This window comes from Cervus canadensis, chromosome 11 (assembly GCF_019320065.1).
Source record: "Cervus canadensis isolate Bull #8, Minnesota chromosome 11, ASM1932006v1, whole genome shotgun sequence".
NCBI lineage: Eukaryota > Metazoa > Chordata > Mammalia > Artiodactyla > Cervidae > Cervus > Cervus canadensis.
Genome location: NC_057396.1, coordinates 19,513,347 through 19,535,555, shown reverse-complemented (window position 1 = coordinate 19,535,555; position 22,209 = coordinate 19,513,347). Strand labels below are relative to the sequence as shown.

General features: G+C 44.6%; 2 protein-coding genes across 5 annotated transcripts in view; both read right to left on the bottom strand.

Moving 5' to 3' along the window:
• The window catches only part of DIXDC1 (DIX domain containing 1), a 75,908-nt gene extending 62,476 nt beyond the window's left edge, over positions 1-13,432 (bottom strand). The window contains exons 1-2 of one of the 2 annotated variants that reach the window (XM_043481484.1): positions 13,276-13,432; positions 11,602-11,693 (exon numbers count right to left, since the gene is read on the bottom strand). In XM_043481484.1, the coding sequence (XP_043337419.1) occupies positions 11,602-11,658 (57 nt within the window). In that variant the 5' untranslated portion in view covers positions 11,659-11,693; positions 13,276-13,432. Of the gene's footprint in view, positions 1-4,544; positions 5,132-11,601; positions 11,694-13,275 lie in introns of those variants that run through there. The other variant, XM_043481483.1, reaches the window with a different exon arrangement.
• A 422-nt stretch (positions 13,433-13,854) lies between these two features.
• On the bottom strand, positions 13,855-21,483 carry C11H11orf52 (chromosome 11 C11orf52 homolog). Of its 3 annotated transcripts, none has more exons than XR_006271986.1 (4): positions 16,741-16,991; positions 16,137-16,174; positions 14,900-14,979; positions 13,855-14,762 (listed from the first exon to the last, which is right to left on the bottom strand). XR_006271986.1 is itself a non-coding variant. In XM_043481482.1 (4 exons), exons 1-4 carry the CDS (start codon positions 20,447-20,449, stop codon positions 14,517-14,519), a joined length of 387 nt encoding a protein of 128 aa, XP_043337417.1. In that variant the 5' UTR covers positions 20,450-21,483; the 3' UTR covers positions 13,855-14,516. The 3 variants fall into 3 exon arrangements, 2 of the variants coding, with proteins under 2 accessions (XP_043337417.1, XP_043337416.1); XM_043481482.1 differs by lacking the exon at positions 16,741-16,991 and adding an exon at positions 20,418-21,483 and having other exon boundaries at positions 13,855-14,793; positions 14,940-14,979; XM_043481481.1 differs by lacking the exon at positions 16,741-16,991 and adding an exon at positions 20,418-20,822.
• Positions 21,484-22,209: the final 726 nt, after the last annotated feature.

Genomic DNA, 22,209 nt, shown 5'->3' with positions numbered 1-22,209 from the left:
TATGATCTACGAGTGTTCCTTATCCTGGAAACAGGGCGTGGAGCCCACCATCAGGGCCTTTGGGATTGGTTCCCTACCCCCTTACCATATCTGATCACCAAAGGTTATGTCCATGACCACTCACATGGGGCCTGGTATGGAGATAACAAATAAGGAAATACACTCATGAAAGCATGTGAGTTGAAACCTTTAGTAGATAACAAGAAAATACACTCAGGAAAGCATGTGAGTTGGAACCTTTAGTTCTCACAGCCTAGACAGCAAGGCCAGTCATGGCGGCCGAAGCCCGTCCAGGGCTCCCCCGCCTCTCGGAACCGCCCGGAGGGCTGGCACCTGGCAAGCAGCGCCCTGTCGCTGGCTGCACACGCCTGGCCAGGCCATCACTCACCGGGAGGAACATAAAACTGCCTGATAGCCTGCCGCCAGGGAGCATCTGTTTAGCTGGCATTGCCTCCTGTGGGAACAGAGCCAAGGAGCCTGGGCGAGGAGAGCAGAAATCAGTCAGGATAGAAGAAAGAAGGTCAGGGGCGTGGGGCCCGGTTACACTGAAGACTTAACAGGCCTTTAATTTCTACAGCGAAGCACAGAGGAATTCATTGTGGAAAGGACTGAGCGCCTCTGGCTGGCCCATGCTGCAAACCCCGCTCCATGGACGAAGGCATGGGGCGCTCAGGAGAGACGGGCCCCACAGTTGCCCCACCTGCCAATTCCCTTCCTTCTGCGTCCCCGTGAGGGCACCGGACCGCACAAAGGCTCTTCCTGTATGTCTCGGGGCCCGCCGGGCAGATGACTCTCCACGTGGGATGTAAATTTCTATTTTTCCAGTCGGAGGGAAACGTGTAGGGAAAGTCTTCCAAGTCGTCTGTTGAAAAGTTTAGGGCTCAGACGACTGACTTCCTGTCGACCAACATTGTTATAAATCATTCCCACAACTTCCAGTCTCTCGGGCCATGACACTGCAGCCAGGCACAGGCCAGCTCTGCCTGGCAAGCAGGATTTCTGTATCGTCACAGTTTTCCCAAGGTTCCACTCTGGACACTTGCTTTATGTTCACTGGCCTGTGAGCTCCACTTGGGCACGGATTCTGTGTTATTTGCCATCTATTTCCAGAGCCTGGCATAGTGCCTGGCAAACACAGTAATTCATTGGATGTCTGTGGAATGAGTGCCTGTGTGCATGTTTACCAAACGAGCAGGAAAAGGAAAAAGCCTGGCCTCAGTGATCAGGTCGGTTGGTAAGTATTCGGTGCTTTTCATGATATCATTAAATAAAAGATATCTCTATGATCTCCCACGAGCACCACCTCTTTTATGATGCTTACCACATTAAGCATCCCACATGGTTCTTTTAGCACACCTATAAATCTCTCCCTATAAATTTCTCCCTATAAATTTCTTGGAAGCAGAGACCAGGTGTTTTTTCAATTATTTTATCCATCCCCTCAATAATGAACCCAATAATGAACAAAGTAGCTAAATGAATGAATGCTTACTGCCAAAACATACTACAGTCTCAGGTCTGTCAAAACCTTTCAACACAAACACCAAAGTCTTTTTTTTTTTTAAAGAAAGTTCAACCCCTAGAAAAAACACTGCCAGAAATTCATGTTGGCACATGAATCAAAGACAACATTCATATGACAACATCAACACCAAGAGGCAGAGAAAACAAATAGCTTTGAGGCAGAGGCAGAATGGGGAAATTGTGACCCACAGAAAGCCTGGCCAGGAGACACAGGAGACAGGGGATGACAGCCAGGGTGAGCCGCAGAGTGAGGCGGGAGCCAAAGCTTGTGGACAATTGACAATGCAGATCCGCCTTGTCAATATAAGGTGCTGTGCTCCCAGCTGTGACAAGGATCAATCCTGTGGAGGAGAATTTGTTAGGTGTGTGGAGGCAAGGGCATCCTTCACGGAAGGTGGTAGAAGAAAATTCTGTTGTGCATAGTCAGGCAGGATGGCAATCAGACTGAGACCAGAGGCCAACGGTGTAGAAAGGGAAGCCTTGATTCAGAGGGCAGGGTTCTTCTGCTGCTGCAGGGTTCCCTTATAATTAACCAGTTAGGCCCACAGCTTCATTTCCTGTGGCAGTTTTCTCTGCCATAGAGAATGAGGTCACAGCCCTAACCACATAGACCTATAAAGCATCTGGGTGATACAGAACAGCTTCAGATAAGCTTGGCTCATTCCCAGGAGATGACTGGATACATGTGTGGTATTCTTAGCTCCAGGGGGAAGAGTTTCTCAGAGAAATTGAAATGTATTTTGACAATGGCTTTTAAGTCCCTCCTAACACCCTTATCATATGACTCTAGCAGAAGAGACTGAACATTAGTGGATCTATTAAGCAACCCGAGAGGCTGGAAAAGGTCAAACAGGGCCCATCAACTCTGAAATGACCAACTGTATCATTATTCAGTAGCATTACATGTGATACCATATATGAAAAGCATTATTTAATGTAATGTATTACATATATCAAAGAATTATTTAAACTATAAGGGATCATTGAGATTAAATGTATTACTCTTTGTATTATTTACATGATGTCAATTTCTCAGAGAAAACAAAAATACCTATTGGCTATCAGAGGTCAAATCTACTAAGAGGAGGGAATGGACTGTACATTAGCCTGTGACAGAGGTGGAGGGAAGACTACAAGATGAGCAGAAAAATCCGTGTCAGAGAGGGAAAAGACGTTATCACTGTATTCTTCTCAAGATGAATTAATTATAAAGTGGTCTGTTGTTTTCATGAAGACTCTGTTACCATCACAAAAAGAAAACTCTCCCACTCTGCTTTGCCCTTATATTTTCTAAGAATTGAATGCCATGGGACATTTATGGAAGCACCAAAGCATGAAAAAGAAAAAAAAAAAAGACAGTCCAGCCTCCTGGTGTACCTGGCTCTTCAGCTGAAAGGTCTGGAAGTGAAATGAGCAGATGGCAAAGACCAGGACTCACTCTGTGCTGATTTCCTCCCCCAATAAGACAGTGGAACCTGATCCTGGGGGCTGACTTACAAAAACGGAAGGTCAGAAGAGGGCCTAAAGAGCTTCTGTGAGGCTCAAGACCAGGGCAGGCTCAGAGGCAGAGAGCGAAAAAAGAGGAGCCAGGAATCCTGGAAGCACTCAAAGAGCTGGCTTCCCGGCTTGTCTGTGTTTCAGCTCAGACTGTACCTCTCGGTTAATAAACCCCTTCCGTGTGTTCCAAGCGCCTGATGCAAAGATGAGGACCTCTGCGGTGCAGGCGGGACACCAGCTCTGCCCTCCCGTGAAGGCTGCGACACCCCCCAGCCAAAGGAAAACTCTGACCAGGTTGGTTGGTTAGGTAGAGACGGCATCTGTGCAGTTTTCGAAACTCTCTGCCAAGAAACGAGGCACAGGGGCAAGGACGGGGGAAGGTTCTCAGACAGGTCAGGCTGCAGAGCTTCTTAATGAAAAACAGGAATTGAGGCAAGAGCCTGTAGTGCAGATGTAGAAAGAAAATGCTACACGCAAATTCATGAGAATGGTTACCTCTGGGAAAGCAGCGGTGGACCAGGCTCTCAGTCTTGCTTGCAATGTTCATATTTAAGAAGCAAGTGTATTCATACGTTAACTGTTTAACAAAAAAACTGGTTAAAAAAAAAAACTGAAACTTAAAGAGTGGCATAAAGGGAAGAGAGTGAGAGGCAGAAAGGAAAGGAGGGAGGTGGAAAGGAAGAAGGGTGGCACTCAGGGTCCAGCTCTGCTTGCAGGGGTCTCCCTGGATGCTGAGCTAAGGCAACCCAAGGGTGGGGTGCAGAAACAATGGAAGAGGTTCGCAGCAAATCCCAAGGGACAACGGTCCTGAACCAGAAAGTCCTGGGTCACAAGAGAAGAGAATGGCAACGTAACAGAATTCTGAGAGAAAACAAGTGACGAGAGAAAGACTCCCCCTGCCAGCCCCAGCCCATACTGCCAGTCAGACTGAGACCCAGTTTCCAACTCTCCACAGAAAGGAGCAAACACCACTCTCCACCCCAGAAATCTCTCCTCAGTCCTCTCTGCCAATCGTGCCCGAGGGTGAGGAAAAATGCACCGTCCCAGATTTAGAAAGAGATGTGAACATGAAGAGGGCACTTCCTGTGGACCACCCACTCACCCTGCCTTCTCAAACTTTCTATGGCCACCCCGGCCCTCCCTCAGCCCACCCACTGAACCAGAAGGAGCACCGTTTCCATATATCCACGGGCCTCCCTGGAGGCTTCCTTATGGAGGACCCCGGGGAGCACGGAGACCACTTCTTCTGGAAGGAGAGGACCTCTGAAATCTGTGGTCCTGTCTTCCGGGCTCTGGCCAGCTACCGTGGAAGGTCATGGCCCAGCATAGCGGCGAGAAGTCGGCCCTTTTTATTCCACCAGGCTCGACAGTACCGTACCCACCACCTTGGCCTCCTCAGAGCTCTGTGGGGGGACCGTCCTGGGGTCCCGGTGAAGATGGGGGCAGAGGAGGACCCCTCCCGGAGCTGAGGCGGGCGGCGCCAGCGCGAGGGGGCCGGGGGAGTGGGAGGGGCAGACAGTTACCTCGTTGAAGCCCTCCTGCAGGACGTCCAGTAAGTTCCCCCGGGTCAGGCAGGCTAGCATTGTTCCTGCCGGCCCCCCCGGGCGGGGTCTCCGGGCCGGCGGCCGCTGCCTCCTCCTCCCGGTGCACACAAAGCCTCTGGGCTCAGCTCATTGGGATGTCTGCGGAGTCCCGCATGCCACTTACTGGAAACCCAGACCCGGGCCAAACTAGCGGCCTCCACTGGGCATGCTCGCGCGGGGCTCGGCAGGAGGGGCCCGGGCGCTGCCGCGGTTCCTATAGAAACTGCTGGGCGCGCACCCGGCAGAGAGGCGCTGGCGGGGGGGCCTCAGCCTGGTGTGCGTTAAGGAGCGCCCCGCGGCGCGCACACACGCACGCTCACACACCGGGCCGGGAGTGTGTGTGCAGACGCTACAGACACACACACAGAGCAGGCCTGCAGCCGGGCGTGCCGGTGTGTGTGCGCGCCCCGAGGCTACACAGGCACGAGCGCACACAAACATAAATACGCACTGACACGCCGGCGGGCGTGCTGCTAGTGCATGCGCTCGCTGGTGGTCACACAGACGCACACGGCAGGTCTGCAGCGGGGAGTCCTGGAATCTGTGCGCGCCCCAAGGGTACACGCGCGTGCGCGCGCACACGCCCGCATTGACACACAGGCGGGCATGGCGGCGTGTGCATGCGCTACACACACGCGCACACACACACACGCTCTGATAACTTGAGGCCTCAAATGCCCCACCGACGGTGGGTAGGAAGGCGAGTGAATTATAAGATTCCCCCTCCACCCACCGCAGACTGGCCGAAAACTGCAACCTTTTGCCACCTGGGGCCTGAACAGTGAGGTCAGGCTAAAGAAGGGGAAACAGAAGGAAGAGACAAAAAGAAGACTGAGAGACTTTAGTTATGGATGGTATTAGGATACATTTAATAAAATAATGGTAAATCAATCACAGGATAACAACAGATACATCAAGGGTAAGCCAAGGATGAACAAAGCTTTACCAAAAAAACTTTCTTTCTTCCTTTCTTTTTCAAATAACTGATAAAATGTAAAACCTATATTTTAAATGGGTTTTAAATTAATTAAATGGGGCTTTAATGAAAATCACCGCCAAATCTCCTGGTGCTCTGGAAAGAGTTAGATAAAAGCTTCCTCAAGTGAAACAGAACGCTTCCCCTCTGTTTCTCATTACTCCGGTCAACGGTCTTATTTATTTTTAAAAATACTAGTCATCTGTACTCTCAGCACACTGCTCTTGTCTCTATAGGAAAATTGGAAGCTTGAAAGAACACCCATATTATGTTACACCTCGTGATCCCAGATGGGGGGAAGGGTTTCCAGAGTGTCAGGGCTCACAGAAGGTCAGACCTTGCCCCGGGGGACACGGCGGGGCAGTGACTGAGGCTGTGTGAGGAGCTAGAACTCTATCCTGGTGATTTTGCAAAAGGCCAGATTCCCTCCCCAAACCCTCATTAATATCTTAGCAAGAAAAGTCAGTAATGGTTCTTTTTGAACCTAATGGCCTCCTCCTCAGGTCACTAGAGAAGAAAATCCTTTTCTGAGCCGAACTAGCCTTATCTTCCCTAAAAGTCTAAAGCTGCTAAACACAAAGATGCTTCTGAGAAAAGACACACCTCCTTCTGACCACAGCAAACAGGAAGCTGAAGTCAACCGAGGTGTTAAGTGACTGCTGCTGGTGAATGCTGTGGGTTCAATTCTGACTAAGGCTGGGGGAAAAGCCATGACACCACATCAAACTCAACCTGAGCAGCCCACAAGTCAGAAGACCCATCCTTCGAGCTGGCGAATTTGGTTGCCAAGAACTCCCCTTGCCACCTCCACAGTTTACTGTGTAACACCCTCAGTTAAGTCACTAACACAAATTAATGCAACAAGCCCCCTGTTTAAAGAGAAGTGTGAAACTTCCAAGAGCATAAAATTGTATGCAGCACATCTACATACATAGTGATGCGCAACCAAAACACCCAGCTGGTGGATCCCTCGCTGGAGGATTCTGATTGGCTGACAGCCCAGCATGCTCTGGACACAGCAAAAAATACTGAGGCAAGTCCTGTGACAGTCATCTATGCCAAGAGGTCACTATTTCTCAGAGGACAAGCTATTTATCAAAATAGGACCTGTGAATGACTGATTTTTAAAGCTCCAAAAAAAAGATCTCACCTGGCCCAACTCTCTCATCTCACAGAGAAAGGAACCAAGACTAGCATAGGTGCTCACAGTCACTTAGCAAGTCAATGTGTGCTCAGTCGCTTCCGACTCTTTGGGACCCCATGGACTTTAGCCTGCTAGGTTCCTCTGTCCATGGGATTTTCCCGATGAGAATACTGGAGTGGGTTGCCATACCCTCCTCCAGGGAATCTTCCTGACTCAAGGATCAAAATCCCATCTCCTGCAATGCAGGAGCCCTGCTGAGCCCTCGGGTAGCAAGTCAATACAGGAACTAAAATCTGAACCAAAGTCCTCTGAGGCCCAGTCCTATGCCATTCACTGTCTGCTGGAGGAATTAAGAGAGAATTGTGGTAAATAGACACACAATCTATTATAGGGCATGTGGGCCAAGATTGCACTATTCCTTGGAAGCTTATAATAACACCAACCACATATCCCACAGCAAAAATATCCAACAGATCTTTCTGTGATGGTGGCAATATTCCATGTCTGTGCTGTCCAATTCAGTGGCCGCTAACCACATGTGGCTAATGAAAACTTGAAAATGTGGCAAATGCAAGGGTGGAACCAAAATTTAAACAGCATTGAATATTAATTCATTTATATTTAGGCAGTGTAATTTCAAAATATTCTGTTCCACTGTCCCCACACAACTATTAGAATGTTCCCCAAATTATAATCTGTTCACATATAGTCTGGCTCTCAGACTCGGAAAAAGCACAAAATTTTTGATGGACCAGATAATCCCCCCCTTTTTTTTTTTGGCTCAAGAGATATGTTGATCATACTTATTATCATGGTCTGACTTAGAAAGTGACCCAGGTAAAGAGTCAAGCTTTATAGCTCTAAGCAACACTAACATTTCCTCTTCCTTCTGTCCTCTCCATCTCACCCTATTGTGACATCAACACAAGAGCTGGGAGGATAAATGGGCTAGTTCAACTGGAACAATGATCTACATCCCGCGATGTCCGAACAAGGGAAAACTGCAAGCCAGTCCGGGTAGCTGGAAGCACTCCCACCACTGCAGACCTGTTATTCACTCTGCCTGGAGGAGAGGCAAAGAGTACAGGCAAGCTGCTTTCTGCATAACTCTGCCATGCTGCCTGGTTTCTGAAATTATACCAAGCTTCCTCAGTCCTGCCTTACTTTAACATTGAAGGCAATGGATAAACAACAAGCTCCCACTGTATATGTATTACAGGGAACTATAATCAGTAGCCTCTGATGAACCATAATGGAAAAGAATATGAAAAAGAATGTAGATATATGTATAACTGAATCACTTGCTGTACAGTAGAAATTAGCACATTATAAATCAATAATACTTGAATATTATTCAAGTAGAGGAGAGGGAGGTGGGAGGGGGGATCGGGATGGGGAATACGTGTAAATCTATGGCTGATTCATATCAATGTATGACAAAACCCACTGAAATGTTGTGAAGTAATTAGCCTCCAACTAATAAAAAAAATAAAATAAAAAAATAAAAATTTTCAAAAACCAATAAAGGCAGATACTTTCCTCACTAACCAAAACTTACCTGAATATCTACCTATAACAGTATTAATAATAGCAAAATTGAGCTTTTACTATGTGCCAAGCACTGTACTAAAACACTTATATACATTAGTTTAGCTGATGGTCACAGTTACCACAATTAGTAAGTTATTTTTATTGTTCCCACTTTACACATACAGAAAGAGAGATCTAAAGGATAATTTGCCCCGATTCAACTACGAAGCAATGAAGCCAAAGTCCAGATTCTTAATCATTACGCAAAACTTTTATATGATGTTACAGCATAGAAGGAACTCACTATATGTTTTTAGCTGTATAAAAGAATGAGCCAGTGGAGGAAACCCTGGCAAACTCATTCATGACTTCTATTAATACAAACAGTAACATGTTAGCCTAAGTAAGCTTTGAACCTTAAACAAAACTGTCATTTGGTAAAAATATTGACTGTGACTTCTCCCTGCGGAGAACTAAGATGTGTGAAATTCACACCTATGTAAAATTTAACACATCTATTATGGGCAATCATTAATGACTATAAAGAAGCAGAAAGAAAGTCTGAATAACAAACAGTTAAAATTGTCAACAGAAATATTTTAAATGACTCTGAAATAATTTCTTCATCTTTTTCTGTTTTCTCACATTAGCAAGTTCCTTGGCAGTAACATATGTTTACAATCTCTACTGCACTTATCTTCAGAGACATCACCATAAATACATATACACAAAAGGGCTCATGTCTACCAGCAAAGTCCCAAACGCGTTCTGGCTCCTAAACTGCACCTCTTTGTCCCCAGGCTTTTCTGCCAGTCTGCATCCGTTAATCTTCCTTAAACAACACATTCATCTTGCTGTTAAACTGCTTGAACATCTTCAAACACTGACCTCTGCCAGCGTGTCAGATATAGGTTCCTCAGGCCCGGCTTAAGGTCTCCCCTCCTCACTGCCTGTGCTGTTTGTAGGCTCCTCACCGTCTCATAGATTCACAAGGCTCCTTGTCACCTCTATACCTTCATGACTCTCTTTGCCTAGAAGATTCCACACTTCTGCTACTCAAATCTTCACGATGCCTGGTTCAAGTCCCACTTCTTCCTGGAACTCCTCTGACCACTCTTGATGTTAAAATCAAGACAGAGCTGATGGTAATCTGTCTGGAACCTCACCTCCCAGATAACCCGTGGCACATCCCTGCTCTTCTTTCAGTCTCTGTCTAAACCTGTTGATCCTTTTGGCCTTTCCTGACCACTCTACACAGAATGATACCACCTCCTCATGGCAGCATTCCCAGACCTCTTTGCCTGTTTTGTTTTCCTAACAGCCATCACCAGCTTTGATACTCTATATATACTTGTTTATTGTCAGCCTCTCTTCTGCCCGAAACGTAAGCTCCATGGGGGCAGGGAGTTTTGTATGTTTTGCTACTGATTTATGTCTAGAACCAAGAATATTTCATGGCGTATAGTATATGCTCAGTAAATATTGGCTTCTCTTTAAGATCTAAAAGTGATAGCATGCTCTTATACTATATCAGTTAGTATTTTATAGTTCATTTAGGAATGTGAATTTTTTGGTCTCTTTTACTGTATCTTGAAGATAAGTATAAATAATTTCTAGTATCCTCCTATATTTTCCTCTCCTTCATCAAAGCAGTCTTTCATTAAACATTCATTAAATGTATATGGAGCACCAGGTCCTATTCTTTGGCAAACACTTCAAGAAGTCACAGTTACACATAAACACACACACAGAGGCAAGAAACAACACTGAAAGGAAGGATAGTAAAAGGAAGACTAGTAAAACAGAGGATCCAATATTAATATATGGGGACAGAGTGTACAGTGATTGTGACAGACTGAGTGGGGAGAAAAAAGAAAAAAGAGACAGAATGGTGTGAGACTAAAGTAGGATGTTGCCAAAGTAATCACCAGATGCTAGTGCTTAATATAAACTGTACCAAGGCAAATATGCAAATATATCCTACATGCATTTTAAAAAATTCACATTTTAAAAGTTATCTGCCAGCTATCCTACGGGAAAAAATTAGATTAAGACTAGCGCCATCTAGTGGAAGTTTTGGATGTGACCCTAAGTTTTTCTCTCATACAAAACACTTGTAAATGCCCACATTATCTCTGGTCTGCCACTCATAATGTGTTAGGGTTGCACATGACTAATTCCACCATCATGAAATAATCTTTCTCCAGGACTCTGGGTCTCGCTGAAAGAGGTCGCCACATTTCTAACAAGGACGTTCCTACCTCCCAACTGATGTCCCTCTGCTTCTGAAGAATGTATACAAAATCAAACACTGCAATTCTTCTTTTAAAAAGTAAGTTATTATTTAAAATGTCCACATCTTTTGACCTAGCATTCTCCTTTGGAACTCTATCCTAAGGGAAAAACGTCTTAAATGAGAAAATCAATTAGTTATTTACAATGTGGGGCTTCCCTGGCGGCTCAGCTTGTAAGGAATCCACCTCCAGTGCAGGAGACCCGAGTTTGATCCCTGGGTTGGGAAGAGCCCCTGGAGAAGAGAATGGCAACCCACTCCAGTATTCCTGCCTGGAGAATCCCATGGACAGAGGAGCCAGGCGGGCTACAGTCCATGAGGTTGCAAAGAGTCAGACGCGACTCAGCAACTAACCACAGACACACATTTACAATGCAGGGAGAGGAACCTACAAATCCGACAACAAAGAGATGGTCAAGAAAATTACAGCTATTATGATGAATACCAAACATTTGTATTCATATTCAAACAAACATTTTAGCAATTTCATATTAATAAACATTAAGTTAAAAAGACAAAAGACAAAAACTGTGTGCATATGATCTCAAATATGTAAATAATATATGTAGGAAAAAAGACCAGAGGAAAACATTCTAAAATATTAACAGGATTGCTATATAGAAGGATTATGTTTTTTAAAGAAATGCACTATTTCCCAAATTCTCTATGATTCATGTACATTGTTTATATAATAAATGTTATTGAAATCTTTTAAACAACCCATACGTTCTGACTGCTGCCGCTGTTAGTCACTAAGTTGCGTCCAACACTTTTGTGACCACGGACTGTAGCCCTCCAGGCTCCTCTGTCCATGGGATTTTCTGACTAATTGCTTGGAATTTTCAACCTCTGCCTGATTTTATTAATTCCAGAAAAAGATAACAATCAAGTGAGCCAGTCTTTCCACAAGAAGGGGAAGCTAGAAAAGAAAGCAAACATATTACGGTTTTGTTCCAGGATCTGAATCCTGATGGAGAAATCCCCCAGTTGTTGAGTTGTACTGAAATTCCATTAACATCATCACACTTCTCTCAATAGAATGCCAGACACTTACAGAGGGCTCTGCTGGCAGCAGGGAGTTACAGAGTCTCATAACCACTTGGGTACCCATCTTCAGAATCCCCAGAAGAACCAGATCAGGGCCACCTTAAAATAGGAAGAGAAAGATATGGGCAAAAATACAGGTCAAGAAAAAATAATTCCAAAAGTTAAACCTATTTAGAGGGGTCAGGTTCCTACTCCAGGCTAACCCATTTAACTCATCTGGAAGTATAAAAAAATAGGACCCCAGTTAGCAGGAAATCCAGCCCAAGATACTATAATTACAACAGGGCTATCCAATGGCATTTTTAATACTAATCATTTAGGTTTTAATAGTAAAAAAGCAAAAACAAATGCTTCCCTATCATTAGTCAAGCAAGAATGCGTTTTCCCTCTACCCTAAATGTATCACTCTGTTGACAGAAATAATCAATAAACAATCTATAATAGGAGTAGAAAGGAATTTTATTTGAGCCAACCTGAGGACTATAACCCAGAGATAGCCTCTCAAATAACTCTAAGCAACTGCTCTGGAGAAGCATGATTTTCAGCACGGTTTTAAATCTTGTCAGAACAAAGAACATCAAAGAAGTCAGAGATTCATTCCTTCAATTTTTCAAAAAAACAGATCAGCATGTACACAGGAAGTCGGTTTGGCCTTGGCACTTGGGAAGAGAGTCTTATCATTGAAGGAGTAACAGCACTGGTGTCCCAGGAAGAGAGGCATTTAATCTTTAACATGCATGTTCTGTATTTCTAGTCAGTGCACCCTTTTCTATAATAATTAAAGCAGATGTAAAATGTATGTTTGATAAGCCACAAGCAGGCTGTTTTAGTTAGCACAAAATTCAAGTTAATCTATAAGTTGGAATGACTTTCTCAAACCTCAATATGTGAAAATTTTCTCCATTAAGTCAAAAACCATAGGAAGAATTCTGAAGACAATGAGGAGAAATACAGGAGCTCTGCTTCTGACTCACTTTTCCCTTCATCCTCAAGAATCCAGTTTTAACCTAGAATGGGAGCACTCATATTTCAAGGCAGAAATTTTTATAAAGCACTTGAAGTTTGCAAAGGGCTATCACCTACATTAACTTTACTTGAAATAACCCTTGGAAATAGAGTTCATTTTATTATCCACAACTAATAACAGGTGAGTGGGTTGTTCTGCTGATCAGTAGCGCAGGTGGGGTTCTAGCCACGTCTTCTAAATCCCCTCGCACTAGTTCTGTGTCAGAGGACACAGAAAATAATAGTGGTGATAATGATGATGGCAGCAGCCAACGTTTGTCTACATGCTATGAACTCTTCCGAGTGCTTTAAATTCCCACAAACACTCTAAGAAATCGATCCTATTTTTTTTTTTTTTTTTTTTTTTTGCTGCCATTCCATTTTTCAATACTCTATCCATTTTAAGGAATCTTTCCTCCCAGGAACAAAGCCAGGGGCCGCGGCATTTGGGGAGAATGGTGTACAGCTTGAGAAAGGGAAGTCTTCAAGCTCTGAACGTATGACTCAAGGACAGCACTCTTAAGAACCTGCGAAAGCTCTGAGGGGGTTTGGAACCTGAAACTTCCACCTCCTTCCCACCACACCCTCACCCCTCCGTTTGCCCTCAGTTCTGATCTGGGAAGTTTAACCGGCGATAATAATACTTTCCAGGTACCCACCACCTTTCAGCACCTACCTTTTAAATCGTCGAGGTGTCTGGTTCCGCATCTCTGTCCCCAGCCTTTCTGAGAACCGCCTCCTCCTGCTGTAGTGTCGCCTCTGCGTGCCCGTTGCCATGGCGACGGCAGAGCCCGGCCTGGACCGATCCGCCTCCAGCTGGCGGGAGCCCGCCTTCGTCCTCCTGGGCTCCGCCCCCTACGGCCCTAACCCCGCCCCCTGTTTGTCCAGACCCGCCTCCTAATGGCCCAGAGCGCTTTGCCTGCCGGTCTTCACCACGCCTCCTGCCGCCCAGACCCCGCCTCCTGAGGGCCAGACTCCGCCCCTTCCCCGTCTAGACCTGCCTCTTGCTGGCTCGGACACCGCCCCCTGATTCCCAGAACCCTGCCCCCTGCCTACTAGACCCACCTCTTACCGGCCCAGACCCCGCCCCGGAGCCCCTCCTTTCGCGGCTGGGAAGCTGCGTTCAGTGCGTGCCAACAGCACCCGGGCTCTGCTTCCATAGCAGCTGGTAGGGCGGTGGAAAGTGGTTGGTCTTCCTTACTGCCCTGAGGCTGAATGAGAGCTCGCAGACCTCCACCCAAGAAAACGCACCAACCAGGTTCCTTATGCGATTTATTGATCCTAACGGCTCCGCACCCGTGAGAGAAAACAGTCCAGCTTAAGGGGAAGTTTCTGGGCCTCACAGTGCTGTCGACATCAGTGACTTGACGTTCTTGCAATCGATGGTCCCAAAACGCTTGCTCCATGCTTCAGTCCCGCCCTCACTTGTTCGTATAGGGTCTGGACCCTTTTGACCCAGCCTCTGAGGAAATTGCCCAACCCAGATCTAGGAGCTGTGTACAAGAGTCCTGGTTAGGAGCTGAAGGTGTGTAGGAGGGATACCATCAAACGAACTCCAACAAAGTCAGCTTAAGTGCAAGTGCTTCAAGGGGAACCTGTTCTTTCTGCACTTTCCCTGAGGGCAGGAGCAAAGATAGGGGTCAACAGCCCACCTTCTTGCACACTCAACCTAGCACTCTCATCCTGTACAACTCCATCCACCCCCAGGTAACTCAAGCTAATGGTGTTATTAGCTATTTGCTAATGGTGACAACTAAGAGATAGGCCGAGGCAGAGCACAGGACTGGGAGTTTGCAATTCCGGGGGCTCTGGAGTTCTTTAAGCCTAAAACGTGCCCACTGTTCTTAGGCTGCCAGCCAGTCCCCCAGAGCCGTAGTGATGAAATGATGCCGACAGGTAGTGCCTCCCCATCAGGGTTCACACAAGGGTCCCGTTCTTGCTGTCATAGCGAGGTGTCACCTGGGGGAAGCGAAGGGTCGCATACTCCGTAGCATTTTTTAACTGTAGGTGCTTCACCTCCTGGACAGAGCGTGGCTGGGGAAGGCTGTACAGTTGAATGTCTGCATAATACAAGCCGCTGTCCTCCGACCTGAGGCTTTGACGGCTCCTCTGCTGAGACGCAGGCTGCTGTAACACCTGCTCGTACATGTGTCCCATTGTGTCCTGAGAGGAACGAACAGCGTTAAGGGAGATTCTTGGTTTGGTTGCTCCCTTTCCCCCTCTGTCTCGGGCTGGATAAGCTGAGTCCTGGGGTGCCAGGTCTGAACAGCCTTCTAGGAGGGACCGAGGCTTGTCATTACCTCCGTGTCATTCAGCTGCCGCCAACGCTCAAGCTGCGGCTGCTGCTGCTGCAACCTCAGTGTTCGTCTTGCTTGGCTCCCTGAGAGGAAGAAATCCGACTTTAATCGGCTTTCTCTTCTGTCTCTATTGAAATTGCCCTCTTCAAATCGCTGTTAAATTATTACGGTGGGCTTCTGACTAATCTCCCTGCCTGTCCTCTCATCTCTCACTTCCACCATTCCCACATCCAAACTCCTTAGCAGAGTATACAACCTGGCCCTTTTACGATCTGCCAATAATACCTTCCATCCTAATGTTTCAGCGGCCCGTAACATAATTTTACAATTTTATGGTGGGACTTCCCTGCTGGTCCAGTGGTTAAGAATCCGCCTTCCAATGCAGGGAATTCAGATTCAATCTCTAGTCAGGGAAATAAGATCCCCACATGCCAGAGGAGCAGCTAAACCCGTGTGCCGCAACAGAGTCCTCGCACCGCAACAAAGACCCAGCACAGCCAAAATAAAATAAAGTAAAAACAAAAAAACCCAGAACAATTATATATTGAGAGCCCATGGTATACCAGGCTCTGTGTCCGCATTCTGGGGATAGAAGGATGAGTTGGCTGTTTTCTCCACTGCAGGGAGCTTGCAGTCTACTAGGGGAGACAGAAGCATACAGACTATTACAGTGCAATGTGCTAAGAGCTCAGCTACAGCAAATATTTGGTCACTTTTCATAGTCACTCTCTTCTCTCTCTCCTTGTTTCTGCGTGCTCCCTGCTTCTCTTCCCCCTTATAAACTTGCTATTATTCCTTCAATATGGGTGTTTTCTCCCCTTCTGTAACGGCCTGAGTGTGGTGCTGTTGGGAGCACTAGTACATGGTATTACGATTCTCTGTTTATATGTATCTCTCTCTCAGACTTTATTTTCAGCTCTTCTAGGGCCAGACCTCGGTGTACTCTTCCCCTCATGCCTCTCTGCCTCCTCCAGATCCTGCAGAGTGCTTCACATACACTATAAGTGTTCTGTAAATTTTTGCTGGATGAATGAAAGAATGAACGACCAATCTTGCCACTCTTAGATAGTGGAAAGGATGAGGTTCAGAGTTTCAGAAGTGGTCTGGAACCTAAAGATCTCTTTGGTGTACTATCTCCCTTTAGCCTTGCTCCACCTTACACCCTTTCTTAAGACACTGGTTCTGTTTTTTTCTCTAATTTGCACTCCCCCCAGCACCCCGCACCCCCAACTCCCATTACCTATTTTCTCTTTCCTCTGTAAAGTTGATGTACAGCTCCTGTGAAAGGAAAAACAGATCACCCATGTGTAAGAACCTGGCCTCGGTCTTCCCCCCTGCATCCTTTGCTCTGTGGTCTCCTTAACACTCTGGTGGGATGACCCTCCTTCACCTCCCTCTAACAAAGATTCACCCTGAGCCAGCCCCAGAGCATTTCTCAAGGGGACCACACCTCTCCCAAAGGGATGGTTCTGGATGGTGGAGTGGTACAACTGACACAACCAAACCCAAAATATAGCCCCAGGCAAGCAGGCAGGCTACATGCCGGGGATGTAGTTGGGTTGAGGGCTATTCTGGGATTGTCTAACAGGCTAATCCCAGCAGAGGGCAAGGGAATCCTGCCAAATAAGGGGATATTCCTGGATTCAGAGACCCTGTTGCTTTTCCTTTCGCTTCTTTTTTTCAGGGTCTCTATCAACCCAGGATTCTTATCCTGGGAGTCATAGAAGCTGCCACAACCAAGGTTGACTCATTAAGGCCCCACAAAGCCCTTTCCTGACAGATGACCCCCATCCTTGCTTCTTTGTCCTTGTTTCTAATTAACAGAGAGAGAGAGAGAGTTTAACCTTTGACGTCCACAGCCCAGGAAGCTCTGAATTTGGTAAGTGACTCAGCTACATTGCCTTCGCTGCAGGACAGCTCTCTTATACTTATTTCTGAGCCCCTAGGGTCCCCGATGGAGCCAGCAAGTCTACGTGGTGTCAACTGTTTGATGGCCAGAGAACAACACTTGTCTGAGGAAATAGGCTGAATACTTCGTGGCTTACTCCGGATGCTTTTTCTTGCTAGTACATTTCCAGCTCGCACCAGAGCCAACTCTATTTGTCTGACTTCTGTCTCCCCCAGGAAGTTTCCTTCTTTAGCTAATTAAAAAGACAGGGGGAAGAGGACTTCTAAATCATGTTCGTTTTACTACTGTAGAAAACTTAGGATTTTTCCACACATATCTGACAGAGATTCGTGTTTTGGTTTGATTTTTGGTTTTAATGCAGCTTGCTGAGTTGAGAGCAGTTAGTCTCCATCCAGACTCTACAGGTGGTTCAGAAAAAAAGCTTTAGAAACTATTTCTGGGTTTTTCTACTTCCTCTTCTGCCACTTCAGCTCTTCCTTTCTCTTAACATTGCATAAGCATAGCCTAATCCTAGCCTCTAAGTCCTCGCCCCTGGTCACTCCTCTCTTCCTACTTACTTCTACTTAAACTGATAAAGAAAATAATAATTCTAAAATAAGATGCACTTAGGTGACTCAGATTTAGTGAGCAGAGCCTGTTCCCAAGTTGGATGTTGCACAATGCCTGGACATGAACCCAGATGGAATATTCAGTTAGTCTCGTGGGTGATAGGATTTTATTTTTAGCTCAGAATTAAGGAAACCAAATGGGTAGTCTCCTATATTGGTAGTAAGAATAAAAATTGGTGCAATTTTTCTAGAATGCACTTGGCAATAAGTATGAGAGGCCTTAAACATAAATGTATGTAACCACTGATGTAGCAGTTCTAACCTATAATCAGACAGGTGCATATATGGATATTTATTATAGCATTATTTATGATTTCAAAAAATAGGAAATATCCGAAATGTCCAACATTGGGAACTAACTAAATAAATGGCATCTCCAATCAATGGAATATCATACATCAATTTAAGAAAGATGTTGGAAGAACACCTAATAGCATGGAAATTTTCCCTCTTTACTAAGATAATTAAAAGCCAATATGTTTTGGGATAAAAACTATGCATATAAAAATTTTAAAAGGATTACATGGAAATACACTAAAATGTTCCTGTCATCTCTGGGTGCTTCTATTTATGGTTGTTTCTTAGTTTCTGCTCTTTGGTATTTTCCAAATATTTTACAGAGAATATGTGTTACTTTTGTAATCAGAAAAAAATTTTTCTATAAAAATCTTTTCAATTGTCATAGTGCCTTTAAGTTTCTGGAAGTTTGAGATAATGAGAAACAGAGAAGAACAATATTTGTCCAATTCTACTAATATTCAAGAGGAAAAAATATATATTTTGGTTAGGTTATCTGGTGTAGTGTTTCTAGCCAGGCTCTAGATTTAGATTGATAGTATCAGACTAGCTCTATGATCTTTAGCAAGTTTTCTACTTCATAAAGCTTCCATTTTCATTTTATTTATTTTTAAAAAATTTTTGACTGTGCCACATGGCATGCAGGATCTTAGTTCCCTGACCAGAGATCAATCCCATATCCCCTGCAATGGAAGCACGTAGTCATAACCACTGGACTGCCAGGGAAGTCCCTCCATTTTCTTATTAATTAAATGAAGATAATAATAGAACTTAAACCTCATGGCATTACTGTAAAAATTAAATAAAATAATAGATGTAAAATACTCAGCTAAGTGTCTGGTGTATAACGAGCATTGGTCAAAGCTGACTATTATGACTACCATCATCAGAGGAAGAAATACTCAAACATGAAGGATATGAAGACTTGGGGAAAACGGGAGTGAAAGACACATTACACCCCCTGCTCTGGAATTTTTTATGTTTCTAGATGTCTTCTGTCTATAGGATATCTCAGAGTTGTAAATGTGCTTCATTTGTTTTTTCAATCCTAACAATATTCTGGCAAATTATTTGTTCTTGTTTTATAAATGGGCCAACTAGGGCCCTAAAACTTTGGTATCTTACTCAAGAAGGCAGGGACCAAATTTCTTATTTTTACTTTGCCTTCTGACTCTACCATTATGGCTGGTACACATAAAATATTTGTTTAACAAGTGAACAGATACATCAATGAATAGTAGCAACAGGACGTGAATCCAAAGTGCTTTTCAATGTACCTCAGCTATCTGTCTAAACATAATACTTTATTCAGAAATAGGACATCCTCAATACAGATGCAAGCCTGGAGTAGTATAGAAGAAAGCAGCGGACAGGATAAAACCAGGTCCAGGGGGCTATCGTGTTAAAAAGAAATAACAGGCCTTGAATGGTGTTGCTTGTGCTAAGCTCACATTATCAAACCATGGCTTGATACCCAGCCTAACTGGAGTTTCAACCTTCTCCAGGAACATAGTCTTATATGGTCAGTTTGGAATTATCTGGTCAGCACCAGTGGGGTAGTCTGTCACATAGACCTTTTCCATTGCCCAAAGGAAGATGAGGTCATCTGCTCTTCCCTGACCCCTCCCTCTTCTGCCTATGAGAGCCTTCCATTTTGTACAGCTTCTCAGAGCTTCTTTCTACTTGCTAGATAAGATGCTACCTCATCATGAGCCCTTCAATAATGTCAATTAAATTTTGAAAATTTACTTGGCTGAATTTTTGCTATTTAACAACAGTGATGATAATAATGGGAAAGAACAATAAAGACAATTTAATTCATTTATTTTGAGGCGTTCCCATATTATCTGCTCTTCAAGTCTGTGATCTAAACAACATACATCATGTTATCTACATTACATATGAGGAAGAAGAGAAGTCACAGGCTTTGCCTAAGGTCACACAGCAAACAAATGTGAAAGTTATATTCAAACATTCCATGGATATTCTCCTTCTCCTCACTTCTCCCCTTTTAAATAAACATTTCTCCAGTTGATTTACTTGATTCTGGAGATGGTATTGTGTAGTGGTTAAAAGTATGGGCTTTGAGGGACTTCCCTGATGGTCCAGTGGTTGACTCTGTGCTTCCAAAGCAGAGGGTGAGAATTTCATCCCTGGTCAGGAAACTAAGATCCCACATGCTGTATGGTATAGTCCAAAAAAAAGTAGGGGCTTGGAAGTCAGGCCTGGGTTGGAATCTTGGTTTATTTGCTTACTAGTCATGTGACCTCAGACAAATTAGTTAACTTCTCTGAGCCTTAGCTTCTTAGCTGTAAAACAGGAGAAGGGATAAGGCCACACCTCCCTTAGAATTGTCGGGAAAATTAAAGGAGATTATTAAGAGCCTGGAACATAATAAAGTTCTCAAATTATTACCATTATCTGGGGGAGAAAGGAAGAGAATAAAGGGAACGAGGAGGAAGAGGAAGACAAACAGAAAAAAACATCGATTCACCATTCCATCCCTGTCCTCGTCGTTTGGCAGACAGCTGCCTTGGCTGTGTTTCTGAGGTTTCCTGAAAGGAGGGGGCACAGAATGGGGTGCTGCTCCTGGGGGTGCCAGGTGAAGCAGGTGACAGTGGGGAGTGCTCCCGGTAGACTTTCTCTTATCCCTGGGGCCTCTGTCCACCAGCAGAGACCTTGCCCTCCGACCTTTCCCCCTACTCACCAGCTTCCCCCGCAGCAGAGCTGGTTTCCCATGGTGCTCTGTCTTCTAGGGAGCCCAGCTCTTCTTCCACCGAAAGAGGCTTGTGCATTTCCTGGTTCCCGGTTCAGCTTTCAGCAGCGGCTCCCGGGGAGTCTCTGTCAGTGTCAGATTTCAACCTAACAGGTTGGACTTTGGAAGCCACCTGCTGGAAAGATTCCCAGGTGACTGCTTCCAGCCAGAGGGTAGAGGAACACACACGAGGTCCAGGTGAGAGCCATCTCACCTTTGGGATTTGGGGCTGCTTTGGGGAAGCGTGAACTCTGAGCCTCAAGCTTCAGTGTTTCCTTAGGAAATATTTCTATACTACATCACACTGTCATTAAAATATATCCTCTATAATCTAAGTTTTACCTATGTTTCCCCAGCACTCCCCAGGTTTGTGTTTCACTTTGAAGGTCATTGGTATTAGTCTCTTATTATCCCTGTCCAGAATCTGAGTTTGAAGACTGGACTCTTTTGGAAACTAAAATTTAGGGAAATGTATTCCTTTTGCATTCTCTCTTGCTAGGGGAATGAATGTGGGCAAATTACTTTTTTTCTAGGACCTGTGAAAATGGAGGACTGAATTCATTATTTAATCCCCTTTCTGGTCAAAAATCATATGATTTTATGATTGGAGTGGTCTCAGCGCTTCTTAACCATTCACTTCCTTGTCCTCAGTACAGAACTATGGAATCTCCATTTAATCTCGACTCAGCTTCTCCAATGTCTGAAGTTACACTCATTCCACACTCATTGGCAACTAGGATGTGGTTGAGCAAATTCCTTAGTAGAAAATACGGACTCTTGGAGAATTTGTGGAACCTATGTGGCTTGACTTCAGTGTTCCCACCCCATCTTTAGTGTATTGTTTAAATGCCCATTTATTTGTGTGTCCCTTAAGGATGTTCGGAATCCAGCACTCAGCCCCGTACTCCAGAGAGTCATTCTTCCTCCATCTTCTTTCTTTATGAAAAATGGGGATAAAAAGAGTGACAGCCTTATAGGATTGTGGTGGAAAGTTAAGTGAGATAATGTATATAAAACTCTAATCCAGGACTTGACACATGGGACCCTTTCAGTAAGTCCTAGCTATGGTTATTATTATTACTTTTTGTTCTCAGCTAATTGTTAGATGGTAAAGCATGTTACTTTATTATCTGGTGCTAAACCATTGCACTAGCCTCTTATTTCATGACCATGCTTCTTCCTGGCAATCCACTCTGTACTCTACTACTAATTGTATTCTTTTCATCCTGTTACCCAAACTTCTTAGCCTGGTACTCAAAGCCCTTCATAATCTGGTCCCTTTTCAGCTAATTTCCTTAAATTAGAGATTTTTTATATGACCAGAAACTCCAAAGGAACCAGCACTGTGTTGTGGCAGTCAGAAAACCTGATATACTCTAAGCAGCATTAATAGAAGTCTAGAGTGATAAACAAGGGTATTGATTATTCCACTGAAGTATATACCAGTCAGTCCATGATTGGAATAACAGTTTTAGGTTTACATGTTGAATTTCAAGTTACACTGTCAAGAGGCAGTGTATTCAAGAGAAAGTTGTCTGAGTTATAAGTGGTATGAACAGTCCTATAAAATATGGTTAAGAGAATTAGGCATGTTTCATTGGGAAAGGGAAGCTTTTGGAGGACAGGATGGTTATTTTTAAATATCTGAGCAGACTCTCAAGGGAAAGAAGGATTGCATTTATTTTCCAGACAAAACCTGAGCCAATGGGCAGAAGTTACTGAAATGCAGATTTTGGTTCAAAAG

Coding starts and splice junctions, on each gene's coding strand:
- C11H11orf52 (XM_043481481.1), bottom strand. CDS start 20,449: ATGGGAAACCAGCTCTGCTGCGGGGGAAGCTG. Junction 16,175..20,417: donor CTCTGCTGCGGGGGAAGCTG/GTGAGTAGGGGG, acceptor TTCCTTTCACAG/GAGCTGTACATCAACTTTAC. Junction 14,763..14,899: donor GGCAGCTGAATGACACGGAG/GTAATGACAAGC, acceptor CGTTCCTCTCAG/GACACAATGGGACACATGTA.